The 18,777-nt window shown below is 38.7% G+C and overlaps 1 protein-coding gene across 1 annotated transcript; it reads right to left on the bottom strand.

Moving 5' to 3' along the window:
- Window positions 1-1,185: 1,185 nt before the first annotated feature.
- Window positions 1,186-18,634, bottom strand: LOC113219918 (armadillo repeat-containing protein 4-like). The gene is made up of 7 exons (XM_026448216.1): window positions 18,530-18,634; window positions 14,674-14,936; window positions 7,117-7,274; window positions 4,750-4,942; window positions 3,927-4,033; window positions 3,589-3,725; window positions 1,186-1,335 (listed from the first exon to the last, which is right to left on the bottom strand). The coding sequence occupies exons 2-7, from the start codon at window positions 14,895-14,897 to the stop codon at window positions 1,186-1,188; spliced, it is 969 nt and encodes a 322-aa protein (XP_026304001.1). The 5' UTR covers window positions 14,898-14,936; window positions 18,530-18,634.
- Between the last annotated feature and the right edge of the window lie 143 nt (window positions 18,635-18,777).

Raw genomic sequence — 18,777 nt, 5'->3', positions numbered from 1 at the left:
ATTTGGCAATGATTTCTTAAATATGACTTCAAAAGCACAGGCAACATAAGAAAAAATAGGTAAATTAGGCTTCATCAAAAGTAAAAATGTTTCTGCATCAAAGGACACTATCAAGAAAGTTAAAAGGCAACCTGCATAATAAGAGAAAAATTTGCAAACCTTATATCTGATAAGGGGTTAATATCGGGTATATACAAAAACTACAACAACAGAAAGATTCAACTTAAAATATAAGCTAAGGTCTCAAGCAGACATTTCTTCAAAGAAGATATACAAATAACCAACAAATACATGAAAATATGGTTGACATCACTAATCGTTATGGAAATGCAAATCAAATTCCTAATGACACTGACTATTTGTAATTGTATTTGTAAATTATATTTGTAAATATATGATGTTTGTAATTAAAAAACAACCTAGAAAATAAGAAGTGTTAACAAGGATGTGAAGAAAGTGGAATCTTTGGATAATACTAGTGAGAATGAAATCGGTGTGGCCCCGTGGAAAACACGTTGGCAGTTCCTCCAAAAGTTAAATACAGAATTGCCACATGACCCAGAAATTCCACTTTTAGGAAAAGATCCAAAAGAATTGAAAATAGGAACTCAACAGATACCCGTACATCAATATTCATAGCAGCATTATTCACCATACCCGAAAGGTGGAAACAACCCAAATGTCCATCAATGGATGAATGCATAAACCAAATGTGGTCTATACATAAACAAAATATTATTCTACCATGAAAGAATGAAATTATCATACATGCTATAGCATGGATGAGCCTTGAAAACACTATGCTAAGTGAAAGAAGCCAGACACAAAAGGACAAATATTATATCATTCCAGTGACAATAAATATCTAAAATAAGCAAACTGATAGAAATAGCAGATCAGAGTTAACCAGGAAGTCAGGAAAGAAGGAATGGGGAATTACTACTTAATGGGTGTAGAGTTTAAGTTGGAGAGATGAAAAAGACTTGGAAATTGACAATAGTGACATTTGTACAACATTGTGAATGTAATTAATGGCACTGAACCCTGAACAATGATACTACATTTACAATATTTTTATGTTATGTTATATTGTAAAAAAAAACACTAATAACAAAAAGTGTCCAAAAATAGGCAAAGTTACTATTTTCCTTGTACCATAGAAAGTTGTAGTTTAGTAACATAATGCTATGAAAGCTCAAAAGAAACCATAAAACTTACCTGTTTAGACATATTTTCTGAAAATGTTGGTGATTTTTCTCTTAAAAATGTGACAAGGTCTTTATAAATTGAACTTTTTCTCTCATAATTAACGTCCCCTTCATCATCTGTTTTGCCCTTTGGGAAAAAACAAGTTTCGTTCTACGTTTAACATAAGAACAATTATAAGATCCTGATCAATACATCACAAGCTAAGCACACGTATTGTTTTCATCTCTGAAGGATCTACATGGGTAGCCTTTATACATGAAATGTATAGGCAAAATCCTTCCCCCTTAATTTTATGTTACCTACTTTTCCATTCATTCACTCATTCCTTCCTTCATTCAATTGTTCAATCATTCAGCAAGGCTTTACTGAGTACCTCCTATATGCATGTAAGGCACTCTGCTATTGAGCAGAGAAGTGAGAGCTTCCTTCTCTCCGCTCTCCTCTACTCTGAAAATGCATTATGACCTCACGAGCCTTAGCTGACGATGTCATAAAAGTCTTCAAGGTTAGAATTTAACTATGGAAAAGCCTATGTTTCTGCTTGTCACACTCTGTTCTTCTGTGGCATGGTTGCTATAGGCTTATTTTCTAGATCTCTATGTAACAATCTGTCCACACACCCATGTGTCTCTTTCTCTTCTTGTCTCTTTCCTTTCCATATTTTCCTTTTCTTCCCTACCTCTATTGTTCTTCCATAACAGAATATATATATGTACACACACATCACATAACTGTATATATAAAAACACATATAACTGCAGTGTGTTATATATAACTGTACACAAAAGTATTTCTATACATATGACTAGTGTGTTTTAAATTTTGTTGTAATTATTGAGTAGTTTTATTGTCCTCATCTTTCACTTTTTTAAAACTTAAAGGGTACTTAGATATCTCCATGCCAAATAAGTTATATGTATGTAGATCAGTAATAACCTTTGATAGAAATAAAGACTCCCTGCCCCCCTCCAGACAGTCAAAGAAAATCATTCCTTCTTTTGTCCCTTTATTCCTAATTAGAGATTTCGTTTTTCTAAAATATCATGACAAACCAAAGCAAAATCTTATTTGTCTACTTCCTCTTTGTAGAAATGAGCTCAGTGTCATGCTAATAAGAAAAGCACCAAAAGGCATGTCAGAAAGATGATTACAGGTAATCAGAAAGGAGGCTCCAGCATTTTGGTACCAACCCAAGCCAACATGTAACAACCCTCCAGGCAGTCCCCTGTGATGGTTGGGTCCCCATTAAGGACTTGGGTCCTCATTATAGAATTTTGTTTCTGAGTTCTAAATTTATGTTGAAGATACTGAGGGCAGGATGTTGCAGAGATGAAAGCTAAGCTCCTTCCAGCTGGTTCTGTGAATAGGGATGAGACTAAAAGTGTTTTAATCCAGAACACTGTGTGCTGTTTATCACTCAGCTCAAAGCCCAGTCACCCAGCCTCTACTTTGTGCTACTCACGCGGGAATCTGCAATGTCGTATTTCTCCTTTGCCAGGCTAGGTTAGGCTCCGTCATTAGAATCAGCTAAAGGAAGACTGAAAGGCTGGGAGAGGGAGGAGGGACCTGCTGCTTCCTGCTGGCCCACTGGCCCTGTTAGAGTCACCCCAGCAACGGCCCTTCCTTCCACGCAGTGGCAGTTGCTTCCAGTAGCAACGGTTGGTTCCAGTTTCCAGGTTTGTTTATTTTTCACAATCCCAGAAACAGGCTCACCACACCCCCTGGGAAATATCACTATCAGCCATCCAGTGCTCCACTTTCACAGGTCCGGGTCCCAGCTCTGCCAGCTCTACAAGGATCCTCTTCCCGAGGTACAAGCATTAACTGGGCAGTGCCCACTCTCCAGAGATCTGCAGCCCTGCCTCATGGAGATGGTCTGAACTCTGTGGCGACCAGCACAGCCTGGAGGTGGACCCTCCCCAGAGGTCTGGGTCCCAGCTTCATGGGGCACTGTCTCCTTCTACGTTTAGATAAGCCCCTCTCTTTCCCTCTGTCCCTAAGAGTAATGCACAACTCTTAGGATGCAAGCTGCAGTTAGGACATCTGTATTATCTCAGTGTTACTTTTTTGACCTTTCTATCCTTTGGTTGCTGTGTAACAAATCAGTGAAGTGATTATGTTAAAGACATTTATAAAGTGGAATGGGTCACTTTGAAGCCCATTTCTTATCAGATTGGCTTAATGACCTGCAGTGGAGAATAAGAGAGCTTATTCTGAAGCTACTTTGGATTTGCCCAGCAAGCATATATCAAAGGAATCTGCTTCTATCCTACAGAACGGTAATTCATTCTCTGTGGTCATTGGGACACACCCTTGAGACATCTACAGCTACCAACCAAAGTCCACTGCTTTTAGTTATGTTTTTAAAAATGTACTTACACCATTTAAAAATACTCCTCCTGCACTGCAAGTAATGCACAGAGTCTCACCATCGTGAGGTTTCACCAGCACATAACAAATTTCCCCGTGAGTTTGTCTCCACGGTGGGGCTCGACATCCATTTGAAAATTCATAATCTGAAACCAATCATCAAGCAATTAACAGTTCTTTAACCTAGAGTTTGGTAAAAAGTGTGGGCTTCCACAAAATAAATATTGTGGAAATTTTAAGCTTTCCCCTTCTTATACCTTCTCTTGTATTGTAGACATTGAAAGCATTTTGCAAATGTAATTATGAAAACGTAAATAACATAAAATGAGCCTCAGAAAATATCAAACCTGAGGTATATTCAATAGATTCCAAGACTGTTTGGTCTCCTTTTCCTGAGAAACGTTTGAGCAGTTCTATATCTTTCTTCACCGCCACAGGACTTAAACTTATTTCTCTGAAATAAATGTTTAAAATGTCAGCTTAAATACTTTAAACAGAATCTAGGAAACACATGAACACATTTCATTGTATCAGGAGAAATATCTTTTTTGTAATTAAAATTGTAGTTAATTTTAGCCATACCATAATTTTATAACAGCACTGTCAACACATCAAGTAGTGATTCATGTTTAATGCAACATTAAATATACTCCATTAAATATTCACTTTATTTCATGCTGATAATATTCTAATACTAAAAATATTAGAAAATGAACATGCTTTGGACTATACAAACTCTACATGATATCTGCATTATAATGTAATAATTTGTGCAATAGTCTTGAGAGCCTTTGAAAACAACAAGGTCATCTAATGTCTTCAGAATTGCATGAAACCTCACCAGAATGTTTTAGCAATGTTACCTGCAATTTTTAATTTTTAGAACTGGAATAAATGAATCCCAAGAAAATTGTTTGTTCCAATAAAATGTAAAGTTAAATCCATAGCAATAACTTCCATGCTTTATTTTTTGTGTCTTTTTTTCCTAAAACTCTGAAAGCAACTTTGTAACTAATTTTTAAAGCTTCCTTTTTAATTTTTAATTTTAATATTTTATTATTTATTTATGTATCTATTTTGAGAGACAGTCTTGCTCTGTCACCCAGGCTGGAGTTCAGTGGCGCAATCTTTGCTCAATACAATAGAGGTTCCTTTTTGAAAAACACTCACAAGGAAATATGTTTTAGAGAATGATTGAGGAGGTGCAGATCCAATTGCTTAAGCAGCATAGCAATCTTCATCTTAATTTCACTTTCAGGATCATCATCTCTGGTAATTTTACCAAGACTATTTAATGCAATTGAGTCTCCTTTCATTGTATTATAATCGGAGCCCAGGATTTTTACTATGGGGTCTCTGTTAGCTGCCAAAAAAAAAAAGGAAGACAAATAAAAATTATCCTCTTGTCTTCTAGCAGAAGAAACATTAAGACTAATAAATCCTTCAAAGTCCATTCAAATGTGTTTCTTTCATTAAGCTTTTTTTAATCGACCCAATTAGAATTCATCTCTACGTCTGAGATTCCATTGCTTTTAGGAACTTTCTTCTATTTCATGAGATGCTCTAGTTTCTATTATAATATCATCTATATCTCTCCCTAATAGCACAAAGACCAAGACAGTCATTCTTTCTTTCTTTTTTAATTGGCTGTGGGGCTTTGTTCAGAATGCACATTCAATTAATATATTCAGAATTTACTTGAAGATAGAGAAATAGTGATCTCCTTAAAAGAATCATCACTAGAACTATACGGGCATGTGTGTATGTGTGTGTGTAGCAGGGCTGGGTATTTATAAAGGCTTTCTTTCCAAAATAGCATACTTTCCTAAGGCTACAGACCCCCTAGCACTCTTTTGCACCTATTCAAACTGCTTAATATTTGCAATGCCATGTGATCTTACAGCTGCAAAACACATCTAGCCATATATATACATATATGTATAATGCAATTATATATATATTAAAATTATAGTGAAAACCAAATACCAATTCATGATCAAGGCTGATAAAGATGTGAAAATTGAACCTAGAGATGCTGAAAACAGAATTTGGTTAATGTTAAAAACTAATATGGTTGAAAATGAAGGAGAAAGGGGAAAACCCTTGTTTAGAATGGAGAAATTTGAGAAAATGAAAGTATATATGCATTGAGATGAGAGTGGAGAGGAAGGCCTGTGAGACTAATTCAGAAAGCTTAACTTAAATGAAATGAAGAAAAGTACAGTGAAAGCATTAACCTTCCAATGTGGTCATGGGATATTCCACAGACTTAGGGCTGAGAAAAGGACTTCACTGGGGGAGAAGAGCAATGAAAAGGAGACCAAGGAATCAATCATTTATTGAGCATCTCAACTTAACAACCTTATGACTGTCATCGCACAGAGATTTACAAAAAGAGCAGGTGGATTCTGAGGAATGGCATAAACCTGACTACCAAATTGCCATGTACTACGCAACCTGGACGTGAAACTAAGGGTTATACCAAAATTCTTGCAGAAATGGCAAAATGCAGCAAAGGATAAGTATTTAGCTAATGGATAAGTATTTAGCTATATAGAAATCTATGTATTATGTCTACCAATTAAGTTGAATTGAATGAACAATCCTTCATCTATTAACTACCTTCTTGAATTCAGCTTTACTCTTCAAGACATAATACCCTCACCTAATAAGGAGTAATAGTCAAGGCATAAAAAGAGGTTGCCATCCTGAGGTTGGCATCTTTAAAATAAAATTTAAAAAAGACCCTCTTCCTATCTCACATAGAAATGGGCAGAATTCAAATACCTTGTGCCAGAAACTCATTGGTCACAGAATTCCAATAAAGCAAAACACATACATTGTCACCTATGATTAGATATTTCTACTCATGAGAAACATTTAAAACACAATTATAGCAGGCAACCACATTCATTTTTTGCATGTTGGATGATTAGATGATAGTGCAAACATCACATATCTTTAAGAAGAAGAAAAATACTTGTCACAGATTTGAATGACTGTAACTATTCACAGAAGGCTGTGAAGCCCACAGCAGAATATGGCTGAGAAAAGTGGAAAGGGAGATTATTAAAGGCTGTCTCTGCTAAAGAAAGAGCCTACGTTCATTTGAAAGGAAATAGATTGTAATCATTCAATCTATTCCTTGGCAGTAGGCTGAGAGAGAGTGGATTCAGAGGCCGGCCCTTGTCATCTGTCTTCTCTCCTGACGCTGACCTAACAGGCTACAGCCCCCTGTGCTTTCCAGAAGCTGAGAAGGTTCTCTTTCAAACCACATGCTAAAATCAGAAACCTAGAAATTTACCAGTGGTAAGGTAACAGGCCTTTCATTTTAAAGCTGAAATTTGATAGGAGCATAATATTGCAGCCAAGGAAAATTAATAACATTTTCATGAAGTTGTACATTTGACTTTTTACCTTGTAGAGTGTAGAAATTTTTTCAAGAGACTCTAACAAATGATCCTCCCACCCTTTCCCCACTTCCCCAGCAAGATTATTTCTAAAAGTTCAAATCACAGACTGGAGCATTAAGATCACCTTCAACACATGCTTGGGCTTCCTTCAACTTCGCAGTTTTGGCAATAAGTAACAAGCGTGACAGCTGCCCAAAGCTCCTGATTTTAATTTGTGGTACAGAGAGAAATAGCAAAGGCTGTCCATTTTTATCAACTTCTTCTGATTTGACTGTTGTTTCACTAAAAATAAAAATAAAAAAATGGAAAGCTTCATGCTACCTGGAGGCCAATAGAAGTTAAATTTAAGACATGTAGACAGATTATTCCTATATCTCATTATAAAATACAGAAAATATAAATATATCTGGTTGGTAGCTCATCTATTTTCCCACTTTCTTCCACTTAAATCCTCAAACTTACCAGCAACCCTAGTGACCAATAGGATATAACCAAGGAATATTTTTTTTTTTTTAGCAATTTCTTGAATTCACAATTGGACTCAAAGAGTCACAGTTTTTGTTTTCTAAAATGTGTTGATTTCTGGCATCTTTTTAAAAATCATTGGTTCTGCAAAACCATTCATGCTTTGGAGATTTCTAATGTTATTTTATTTATAAAATTTTTACACCACAGTAACTAGTGGTTAGAAGTTTTCTTGGCTACACTGTGTTTATGAATAAAAAAGCTACAGGAAAAAAAAAAAAAGCAAATTCAAGGCAAACTGGATCCTCTCTGTGAATTCCTTTCCCATTCTAAACTCCTTTATTTGGTTTGCCTTGGGATAACAGGCAACTTTTCTCAACAGACTCTTTCTGATCAAAAGTTATTGAGTCTCCTAGCTTTGTGTTTCTATCCATTTTAGTGATTTTTTTTTCAGGTTGGCATTTAAAAAAATATTAAGATGTTTTCAAGGAAGTGATTTCTACAGATTTCTACCACTTACAACATTAACTAAACTGTCTAGGTTTTGTATTACAGGAGGCTATCTCTGATGAAACTCCTGACAGCTTAACACCTGATCTAGCCTTTTTTTTTTTTTTTTTTTTTTGAGACAGGGTATCACTCTGTCACCCAGGTTGGAGTGCAGTGGCATGATCTCGGGTCACTGCAACATCTGCCTCCTGAGCTCAAGCAATCCTCCCACCTCAGCCTCCAAGTAGCTGCAACTAGAGGTGTGCGCCACTATGCGTCGCGAATTTTTGTATTTTTAGTAGACACAGGGTTACACCATGTTGGCCAGGCTAGTCTTGAATTCCTGAGCTTAAGGGATCCACACACCTCAGCCTCCCAGAGTACTGGGATTACAGGCATGAGCCACCACACCTGGTCTAATCTAATATATTTTGAATTGCAATGTAGATACATAGATATAAAATGTTGCTGGTTCATCAGAAAAAGTAAATCTGACTGACCCAGATTACTTATTACTGATGATCTCACTAGAATAAAAACAAGAGGATAGGAACTAAGGGAGACAGAATAATGTTCACATCCGAATCTCCAAAATCTACGAACATGTCACCTTACATGGCAAAAGGGACTTTGCGTAGAAATTAAGTCAAGGATCCTGAGATGGGGAGACTATTCTGGGTATCTGGAGGGAGCCAAACATAATCACCAGGGTTCTTATAAGAGGAAGACAGGAGGGACAGAGGCAGTGACATGGATATGCTGATGGAAGCAGTGGTCAGAGTGATGTGGGGCCTTGAGCCAAGGAGCCATGAGCTATGAGTCATGAGCCAAGGAACACAGGGGCCTCTAGAAGTTGGAAAAGCAAAGAATAAATTCTTAAGCCTCCAGAAGGAATGCAACCCTGCCGATACCTTGATTTTAGCCCTGCAGATTCATTTTAGACTTCTGACCTCTAGAACTATCAGAAAATACATTTGTGTGTGTTAAGCCATTAGATTTGTGGCAATGTGTTACAGCAGCAAAAGAGGGCTCACAGAAGGACTTGATGAGTCTGATTCTGCTGGGTGCACATAGGGACTGCCCCTATCTCCAGCACTTCATATAGGAACTGCACATAGAAGACATTTGATAAACATCTGTGGAATAAATAAATGAATAAAATATTTCCAGACTTGCCAATGATATGCATTGTTGACAAAATGTATATTTTCTCTAAAATTTAGCTTCCGGAATAATGTCCTTAGTACTGAAGAGATTTCTTAAAGACCTGTTACCTAAAAGTTACTCACATCAAGGGCTGGCCACTTACACTAAGTGGATGGTGAGAGGGCTAAGTAATAGGCTGACCGAATGCCAAAGATACCAAGCTACTTAACTAGAGAGAGTGAAACTTCTGGTGAGAAAGCAAAGGGTACGGGTGACATTTTTCCTTGCTCCTACCAGTTGAAGCCTGTAACTTAACAGAGAAGTAAGAAATAAAATGCCAGCTACATTAACCAGGCATGGTGGCATGTGCTTGTGGTCCCAGCTACTTGGGAGGCTGAGGTGGGAGGATCACTTGAGCCTGGGAGGTGGAGGTTGCAGTGAGCCAACATCACACCACTGTACTCCAACCTGAGTGACAGAGTGAGACTCCATCTCAAAAAAATAAAATAAAAATAGATTTAAAAAATAAAAAACACAGCTATGGACAAGATTTTGAAAAGGAAGCTTCAGTTTTTAGGCTCACAGTTTCTAACACCTGAAGAATGAGCTCTTGGAAAGAAAAATGCTGCACCCACCTTGTGAACGTCAGGAAGAATGAGCTATCAAAAACTCCAATGACCTGATGGAGACACTTTTAAACCAGAGCCATGGAAGGGTGCTAAAAATTCTGTTTATATTCTACAGCAAGAAAACAGAAAAATGTCTTTTTTCTTTAATCCCCAGTATCGAGTTTAGTGTCCCTTTTTTTTAAGAGACAAGATCTTGCTCTGTCACCCAGGCTGGAGTGCAGTGGCACAGTCATAGCTCCCTGCAGCCTCAAACTCCTGGGCTCAAGGGATCCTTCTCCCTCAGCCTCCCAAGTTGATAGGACTACAGCCACACACCACCACAGCTGGCTGTTTATTTATTTATTGGTCTGTTTATTTATTTATTATTTATTTTTTAGAGACAGGGTCTTGCTATGTTGCCTAGGCTAGCCTTGGACTCCTGCATTCAACTCATCCTTCCATCGCCACCTCCCAAAGTGCTGGGATTACTGGCATGGGCCACAACACCTGGCCTCATTTAGTGTCTTATTACTTAATAAATGTATGTCTAAATAGTAACATAGAAAATAAGGCTATAGCTAAGAAACTAGCAGTTCTCAGAGACAAAAAATAAAGAGCTCAGTAATAAAACTTATGGCCACTGACCCTACTACTGTGACTTAGAAATTTTACCAAAATGCAATAATTACTGTCTCATAAAACAATATTATTTTATAAGTTGAGTGTAACCTTAGAGATCATGTAAATTCAGCCTTTCATGACATTGATCATAAAGCTAAGGTCCAGAAAGGTATGAATTGTGTGTGAATTGTGCATTCTTGCAGGGAAGAGACGTATTGCTCAGGCAATCTGACTTCCTGTCCCAACTCCTACCAGAACATATTTTTATCTCAATGCATATATATCACTGAGATGCAGCAGAGTGAGATTTAAAACTAAAATATGACAATATTATAGCACATTTGATTCAAAATCATACTGTAGTTCTACCAGAGAAGGAAAAAAAATCACGTCACAACATTTTCACTACGTGATTCTAAGCACTTATCCAATTTACAAATTTCCTAAGCTACATTCAAATGAATCAAAGTGCCTCAGTTCTACGCACCACAGATGGTACTGCCATTGAGTGGCATCATTTGTTCTTCGTTTACAGCATATTTAGGCTTCATTCTGAGGTGTTTTAGGAAGATTATTAATTTCATCCGGTCTGACAAGAACAAAAGCAATTGCAAATGATAATACAAAGAGACCTACAATTTCCATGAAATGAAAGTAGAGCTATTTGATCCCCACCCCCCACCCCAAGAGGGAACGTGGAGAGATGATGACAAATGTTTTAACAGGGTGAAAACACTGGAATGATTCTAAGGAAAAGATAATCATGTAACATGAACAGGGCTATGCCCATCTATTCAATCAATAACAATCTGCACAAAAGGACAGAAGGCGGTTGATGAAACATAAAACCTTTCCAGTGTGTGACTGAAATATCAGTTTCAGTATCAGATGCTCATTAGCCTAATCAGAAAAAGGATGATCAAACTTCTATTGACTGTTGCCCACAGTGCATTTGAAATGTGCAACATCAAATGAGAACTAAGGCCACAAATATAAATATATTCCCATCAATGTCTGCAGAGACTAACAAAAAAGGGGCAATTTATCTACTTTGGCAGAATTCCAGTGTAGATAAAACTTAACTTATTTTGGAATAGGAGGCCTGAGAGGTCTACCCACAAGGAGAGGCATCCACCTTTACTTTAAAAGATCCAAGGACATTCCTATTTGGTAGAAACACATCCAGAGACTCCAAGCTCAAATCCTTCAGGATAATCTTGGTCTTACACATGGATGCCCAGACCTGAGTCCTGTCTGGAAGGAAAGTAGCTTCCTCACTTTCAATAAATGTATAAGTAGTGTACTAACAGCAGAGAAGTCAAAAGAGTGTGCTTGGTCCAAAGGGCAATGAATGAGATCATGGGGACTGTTTTGATAATAAATTCTTTGGGCAATTGAGAATACTTCTGGTTGACATCACCTGTTGTCGTAGCAAACACCGAGTGGCTACAGGTTACTGAACTTTCTTTGGTTTGGGGAGTAGACCAAGGGGTATAGTCAAGATCTGCATGTTAAAGCATCTGGTATTGTCCATTATTGACCAAAATCTCAGCCGTACCCTTTGCCGTCTTCAAGGTGATCTTGGTTTTCATCAGAGCCAGGCAAGCACAGTTTCCTTCAGATACAACAGCAATACCTCTCTCTTACCCTTCCAACATCAAAGATATCATCAATAACGGTCAGACACAAAAAGAACGGACTGAGAAATTAGCCCAAGGAAAAGTTGCACAGTAAACATGACAGAAGTATAAAAATCAAGGGGTAATTGTTTCAAAATGTAAAAATGTCCTTCTCAGGAGGGAACACTGTGCATAAAGACTGTATGCAGAGCTGGGCACAGCGGCTCAGGTCTGAAATGCCAGCAATTCAGGGGGCTAAGGTAGAAGGATCTCTTGAGGCCAAAAGTACAAGACGGGTCAGAGCAACATGGTGAGATCCTGTCTCTACAAAAAATTAGAAAAATTGACCAGGCGTAGTAGTATGTGCCTATAGTTCTAGCTGCTTGAGGGGCTGAGGTGGGAGGATCCATTGAGCCCAGGAGTTTGAGCTGCAGTGAGCTATGATCACACCACTGCAGTCCAGCCTGGGCAACAGAGCCAGACCCTGTCTTAAATAAATACAAACATAATTGTGTGCTGAGATATAAGAATGGAAACAAAGCAAAAAGAATCTAGACAAGAATAGAGGGGAAATAGTGATAGATTTGAGTGGTGTGTGTCACAGCCAACTTAACCAGGGGTCAGATGTGGTCATGTTTGTGCTTGGAGCACAAAATTTGTACAGAGGCAAAGCAGTTACAATCATGATATTCTTTTCTGTCATCTGCTTTAAATGCATTTTTATTTAAAAAAAATAATTTTTTTTTGAGATGGAGTTTGTCTCTGTCGCCCAGGTTGGAGTTCTGTGGCACAATATGGGCTCACTGCAATCTCTACCTCCCAGATTCAAGAATTCTCCTGCCTCAGCCTCCCTAGTAGCTGGGATTATAGGAACATGCCACCATATCCAGCTAGTTTTTGTCTTTTCAGTAGAGACGGGATTTCATCATGTTGGCTAGTCTGGTCTTGAACTCCTGATCTCCGGTGATCGGCCCACCTCGGCCTCTCAAAGTGTTGGGATTACAGGTGTGAGCCATGTGATCAGCCAAGTAGTTAATATGTTTTAAATTTGTTTTACATAGAAGACTATATTTCAAAGGTTAGGAAAAAAGCTGAACAATACAGAAATAACAAGCACTTCTGGAGAAAGTTACCACTGGCACAGTTAGAAATAAAATGCACCATTAAAAAAAAAAATAAGATTTCAGGCTGGGCTTGGTGGTTCACACCTGTAATCCTAACCCTTTGGGAGGCTGAGGCAGGTGGGTTGCCTGAGCTCAGGAGTTCAAGACCAGCCTGGGCAACACAGTGAAACCCCATCTCTACTAAAATACAAAAAATTAGCCAGGTGTGGTGGCGGGCGCCTATATTCCCAGCTACTTAGGAGGCTGAGGCAGGAGAACCACTTGAATCTGAGAGGTAGAAGTTGCGGTGAGCCGACACTGCACCACTGCACTCCAGCTTGGGCAAAAGAGCGAGACTCCGTCTCCAGAAAAAATAAATAAATAAATATGACTTCAAACAACTCAGAGAGAAGGCCGACCAAATTAAAGAGCTCTTGAAATGCAGTTTAAGAATGGTTTTTCTGCAGTTCTAAAAATGAAATTCTGAATTTATTCTCACAAATAATCCCAAAGGGAGAAAAGGGAAAAGGCATCTAGAGGAAGCTTTGGCTTCCTATGGAACTGTTTTTAATACGCGGACTTTAAAAGTTCATATCCAAACCAAAGAAGAACAAGGCGGTAGAAAATAGAATGCCTAAAGTGCAAAACAAACTGCGACTGGCAAAAATATATGTGTGTGCGTGTGTGTGTATGTGTGTGTGTGTTAGCTTGCTTATTGTGTAATTATGCTTAATGAAATAATACATTCTTATATAATTATATTTAATTTGTTCACATAATTTGTGCATTTTTTTGTGTATGTATGTATTTTTTAGCCATGTTTGAATGAGATAGATTGAGAGTTCACTGTTTGAGACAGAAGTAAATTTTTTTCATCTCAGATTTGAAAGGCTCTCATCTGAGGACAACAGTAATTCTTAAGAATTCTCTCCCTTATATTGAGCAAAATCAAAATTCATTATTCATCACCCCTCCCCGCCGCCTCCTGCTTCTATCCCAGGAACTGATCAATTTAAATACCAGAAGAGATATCATCTACATCAGAGGCCACAAAACCAACGGCTCCTGGCATCTGGCAGGTAATACAGAAGTACCATACACATTTATAGAAATAAAATTCAGAACAATATGGATGACCTGGGGTGGTGGCTCATGCCTGTAATCCTAGCATTTTAGAAGGCTGAGACAGGAGAATCACTTGAGGTCAGAAATTTGAGACCACCCTGGGCAACATAGCGAGACCCTATCTCATATATATATATATATACATACATACACACACACACACACACACACACACACACACATATGGGTGGAAAGGCCAGGCATAAAGCAGCAATAAATGTTGGCAGTGTAGTGCCTTGGATAATGGATACCTTGTCCAAAGAAATTTACCCACGAAAATTAAAATTGTGTTTAATTTAAAAACTTAAATTTAAAACTTAGAAAGATAATGTTTTGGCCAAGCTGAATATCCTGACTTCACCTGTGTATCTCTGGTTCACAATCCCTGGTTTAGAGGGCTTGTGAGGTTCAGAGAGGTTAGGTGACTTACCCCCATACCTAGAACCAATTGATAAAAATATGTACAACGAAGATATCAAATCCTAGAAGCACGTAACTGGCTTACCTGACAACATAACCTGATCCAAATGCTGAGGGCTCCAAACTTGTGTTCCACTCAAGTGGTTCCGCAAAAACAAATTTTGCCTCTTGAGGATGTTTATAGATAAAACTCTCCACAAACATAATAATTTCTTTCAATATCGCTTCATTTAGAGGGGTGATTTCGAGGGTTCTAGTTCCATGCCCAGCAGCAGTCCACTGCGCCGATTTTGTCAGAGCCACACCCATGGGATCCGCCAGTGCTCAGACCTGAGCTTAGCACATGCACTACATCAGAGTAGAAAGAGAAAGAGACAATAGCATCCACCTTTTCCTTGGAACATTTTTCATTCTCAAGACTTTAAACTAGTACTCCCCACCCCACAGTCTGCTTATTAATATTCAAAGACTGATTTTTTAAAATTATCTAATTGCTCTTCAGTTCAATGAAGTAGTAAACCAGCACTAGGTAAAATTGACTAGTATTTAAGAAATTTCCAGTATTTGCCCTGAAATTAATAACTTCTTTCTAATTTCCCTGGGGCCTAAGAGAGAGGATTCAAACAGATAAGCATAAAACCCAAACAGAAAACTCCAAGAGTGGAAAACAAAGAAGTGGAAGAGGTTAGTATTAAGGGCTTTTGTTCACAGTTCTGTTGGGAGCCAGCAGTTTCAGGGACAAACACTCCTTTGAGCCAGGACACACACTGTTTAGAATTACACTGTTAAACTGAATACTGTTACCCCGACTTTCTTATAGTGATAATATCTGCATCATCACAATGATGACTGAAGAACATGATTCTAATAGCTCCAGGTTCCCCAAGTGCCCTCTGAGTTAAAAAAGAAATAGAATAAGAACAGTATTGTGAAATATAATTTTTTTCTTAAAATTGATATAGGACACATTGATCCTATTACCAGAATATCTGGACAATCCAAATACTGTTTTCCCTGCCTGTATATCCTGCCCAGAATAACATTTTACTGTAATTCACAACCTTCTTAAGAGTTAATGTGAGAGATGTAGGAATAAGTGAAAGTCTTTCAGACTTTTTATCTGAATTAGTTATCGGAAGAGTCTAGCAGTAAAATTTAAAACAAATTCAAGTGAGACAAATTTCACATTGGCTAAATAGAAATTAGTCTATAAAAGAAGATCTTTTAAAAAGTAACAATACCTGTAACATTAAATAAAAGCCAAGTTAGAAAGCAAGTTCTGACTTCAAATGAACACTGAAGGCTTTTTTGGCAGATAATCTATACTCGTCTCTTTTCTCATTTGTAATAACACTTACTGATAAAATCTTTCTTCCAGAATATTAGAAGAACGGTTATACAGTTAAATATAGAATAAAATTAGCTTTTTTCTCCCATCATTATTACAAAGGCTTAAAGTGCAAAGATTGGACTTGAAGATTTTACATTCCGCACTGTATTAAATCTTAGAACTATCAAATTCAATCACAAGAGATCACTGGATCGCAACAGGACACTACTTACTGCTGATAAAGAGTATAGAAATATTATAGAGATGTGTAGTTATCAACGTGATAGGAAGGGGGGCGTTATCGGCCTTTAGTGTTGAGGACACACAATGTAAAATATCTTTCTGTGCAAGACAGTACCTCAAAAGGAAGAATTCTGCTGTAACCTCCAGGCATCTGGTAAGTGAAAAACTTCAGCTAAGCACTACCTGAGCCTAGAATTTTTCTGCACTTTGCAAAAATTGCAGAGTATTTTGTCACAGTTTTAATACACGCTGAATTTTCCAGAATTGTAGCTATCGTAAATGAAAGGAAGGTTGTACATATTTTGTTTTACATAGAATTTTACCAAGAGCTCAGCATTTTGGAAAATGACACCATTGATGGCAATGTTATTTGAGAAATTTAAGTTGCATGGCGTGTCTGTATCAGTCTGCATTTGGGGCTGCTGTCTTCAGTCATTCTGTGTAAGGGTGGACATCTGACTACTTCCTTATATATTCTAGTGTAGTGGTACTTGAGTGTTTACATGCCGGTATTTTCTTACAATTATTTTCTTTCATTTTATAGTTAGCATGCTACCAATATTTAAAACTACATTCAATATGTAAGATTATAATCTACCATCTTGATTTCAGGATAGCAAAGCAGCATTACAACATATTTGTTTTAAAACCCAAGTACTGGATCAGATAGGGTTGAGAACAACTGATCCAGACATATATACCAAAGTGTTCATGAAATAAAGCATAGAAGTTAGTGCACGAATTTGTTCTGGGCGTTTGTTTTAGTATTCCAGCATTTTGTTTCAATTGCTAACCGATGAGAAATGCTTTAGATTTAAACACATAAATATGTTCTGATGTGTATGTGTGAGACTCTTGAGTTTCCCATTGTTGCATAAAATAAGTGCAAATCAGTGTAAAATAGTGTGAAATAAATGCAAATAGCTTTATCTTACACAGAAAGGCTTAGGTGAACAGTTCTGTCTTTAATCTCAAGCATAACACTTGTTTTGGTAATCTTATAAAGATTGCTTCTTGCACATTTTTAAAGAAAAAATGTGAAATTAAATAGATTATGTAACGCTATGGTAGTCAACATACCATATAGTAACTTCTTGAAGGACCCTTAGCACAGAATTAAGAAATGCAAAATCATTATTTTCGTCAAAACAAATTTTGACAGAAATGAAACATTTGAATCTATTCAAATCGTATTTCCAAGTCTAGTGAACCGTAGCAGTACACAAGTTTTATGCAAGAAGGTTGGTCAGCTTAAGAAAACCTCAGGGTGGCCTATGACAATCCAGAAGGCAAGTTCAATGTTATCAGAAAATAAATAAATAAATGGTGTTCAAAAATGGTCAGTATAACTCAAAACTGAGATTTTAAAATTAAGACCAGTTGCTCCCCAGTTTCTACCCATTGCCAAGCTCTTTTGGCTTAAGAACCATAGTTAAAATGAATCCATATAAATACACAGCACATACCTTTGAAGTAAAGAAAGTAAGCTTAAAGATGAAAAGGAAAAAAGTTTCGGTTACGTGTTTACATAAACTGGGATGTTTACATAAACTGGGAATCTCTTTATCCAATGGATACCATAGATTGTTTTTCTTTCTAAGGGTCAATTTCAAGCTTCCAGCATCATTAGTGAAATGAAACCCATTCGGGAATCACGTCATTAAGACTTAAACAGAAGCACAACCGAATTCTTTAGGGGGCTATGGAAAGGCAGCCATCAGCTCTGAGATCTGTGAATGTGGTTGGTAACATCCACCGGGAGTCCGCGCACACACGGCTTTCCGAGAATGCAGAAGTTATTCAGTAAGACCTGCAGAAAATCGAACTTTCAGAAGTGGCATGAACAGGGCCCTAAATAAAACTAAAGCTAAGCCTAGTGTGGGATGACGGCCCCCAGTAGACTCTTTACAAGAAGTGGGCGTCAGAGCTGGGACCCTAAGTTTCCAGGGATGGATTCACTAAGAGGACGAGGAGGGAAGGGAAGGCGAAGACCACGGTGGGAGCGGGAGGCCGAGCCGCAAGGCCGGAGGAGAAAGACGGGCTGGGGGAAGGAGAGGCAGGGAAGCGGCGGGAGAAGTGGAGAGCGGATCCGGGAGATGAAGGGGCCGGGGTAGTGCAGAGCGGGGCGCGAGGACGGAGGAGCAGACGGTCCTCAACCTAGGGCGGAGGCAGGGTCTCGCGGGGAGGAAGGTGCGAGATGGGCCTGGGAGAGAGAAAGAAAGGGGGCGGGTCTTGGTCCCCCGGAGGGAAAGGGGAGCAGGCGAGAGCATCAGCGACGGGGCCAGAGAGCTGCCTCGGTTTCTCGATCCATGCGGCCTGCTGCAGAGCCCCCGCGGGGGTGGGCGTGGAGACCCCCAGCCGCACTCACCTGCAGCGCCCTGCCCCGCCGCAGTCGGCGCCCGCCTGTTGCTAGGACGCGGGTCAACACTGCGCGCCCGGGCGCAGCGCACGGCTGCGTACTTGTTGGAGGCCTACAGGGCCGGTGCCCTCCCAGGGCGCCGCCGCCGCCTTCCGCTCCCAATCTCACCCGGCCGCAGTCGCAGCCCAGTCCGTCACCCAGTCCCGGGACTTCCGTGCATCCAAGGTTCCCGCGGACCCGCTGCACCGAATACCCGC

Source organism: Piliocolobus tephrosceles, chromosome 9 (assembly GCF_002776525.5).
Source record: "Piliocolobus tephrosceles isolate RC106 chromosome 9, ASM277652v3, whole genome shotgun sequence".
NCBI classification, from domain to species: Eukaryota; Metazoa; Chordata; class Mammalia; order Primates; family Cercopithecidae; genus Piliocolobus; species Piliocolobus tephrosceles.
The sequence above is the reverse complement of the archived record's forward strand: the minus strand, read 5'-3'. Positions and strand labels throughout refer to the sequence as shown.

Coding starts and splice junctions, on each gene's coding strand:
- LOC113219918 (XM_026448216.1), bottom strand. CDS start 14,897: ATGGGTGTGGCTCTGACAAAATCGGCGCAGTGGACTGCTGCTGGGCAT. Junction 7,275..14,673: donor GGATCAGGTTATGTTGTCAG/GTAAGCCAGTTA, acceptor TTTTATTTTTAG/TGAAACAACAGTCAAATCAG. Junction 1,336..3,588: donor GAGGAGTATTTTTAAATGGT/GTAAGTACATTT, acceptor TTTTTCCCAAAG/GGCAAAACAGATGATGAAGG.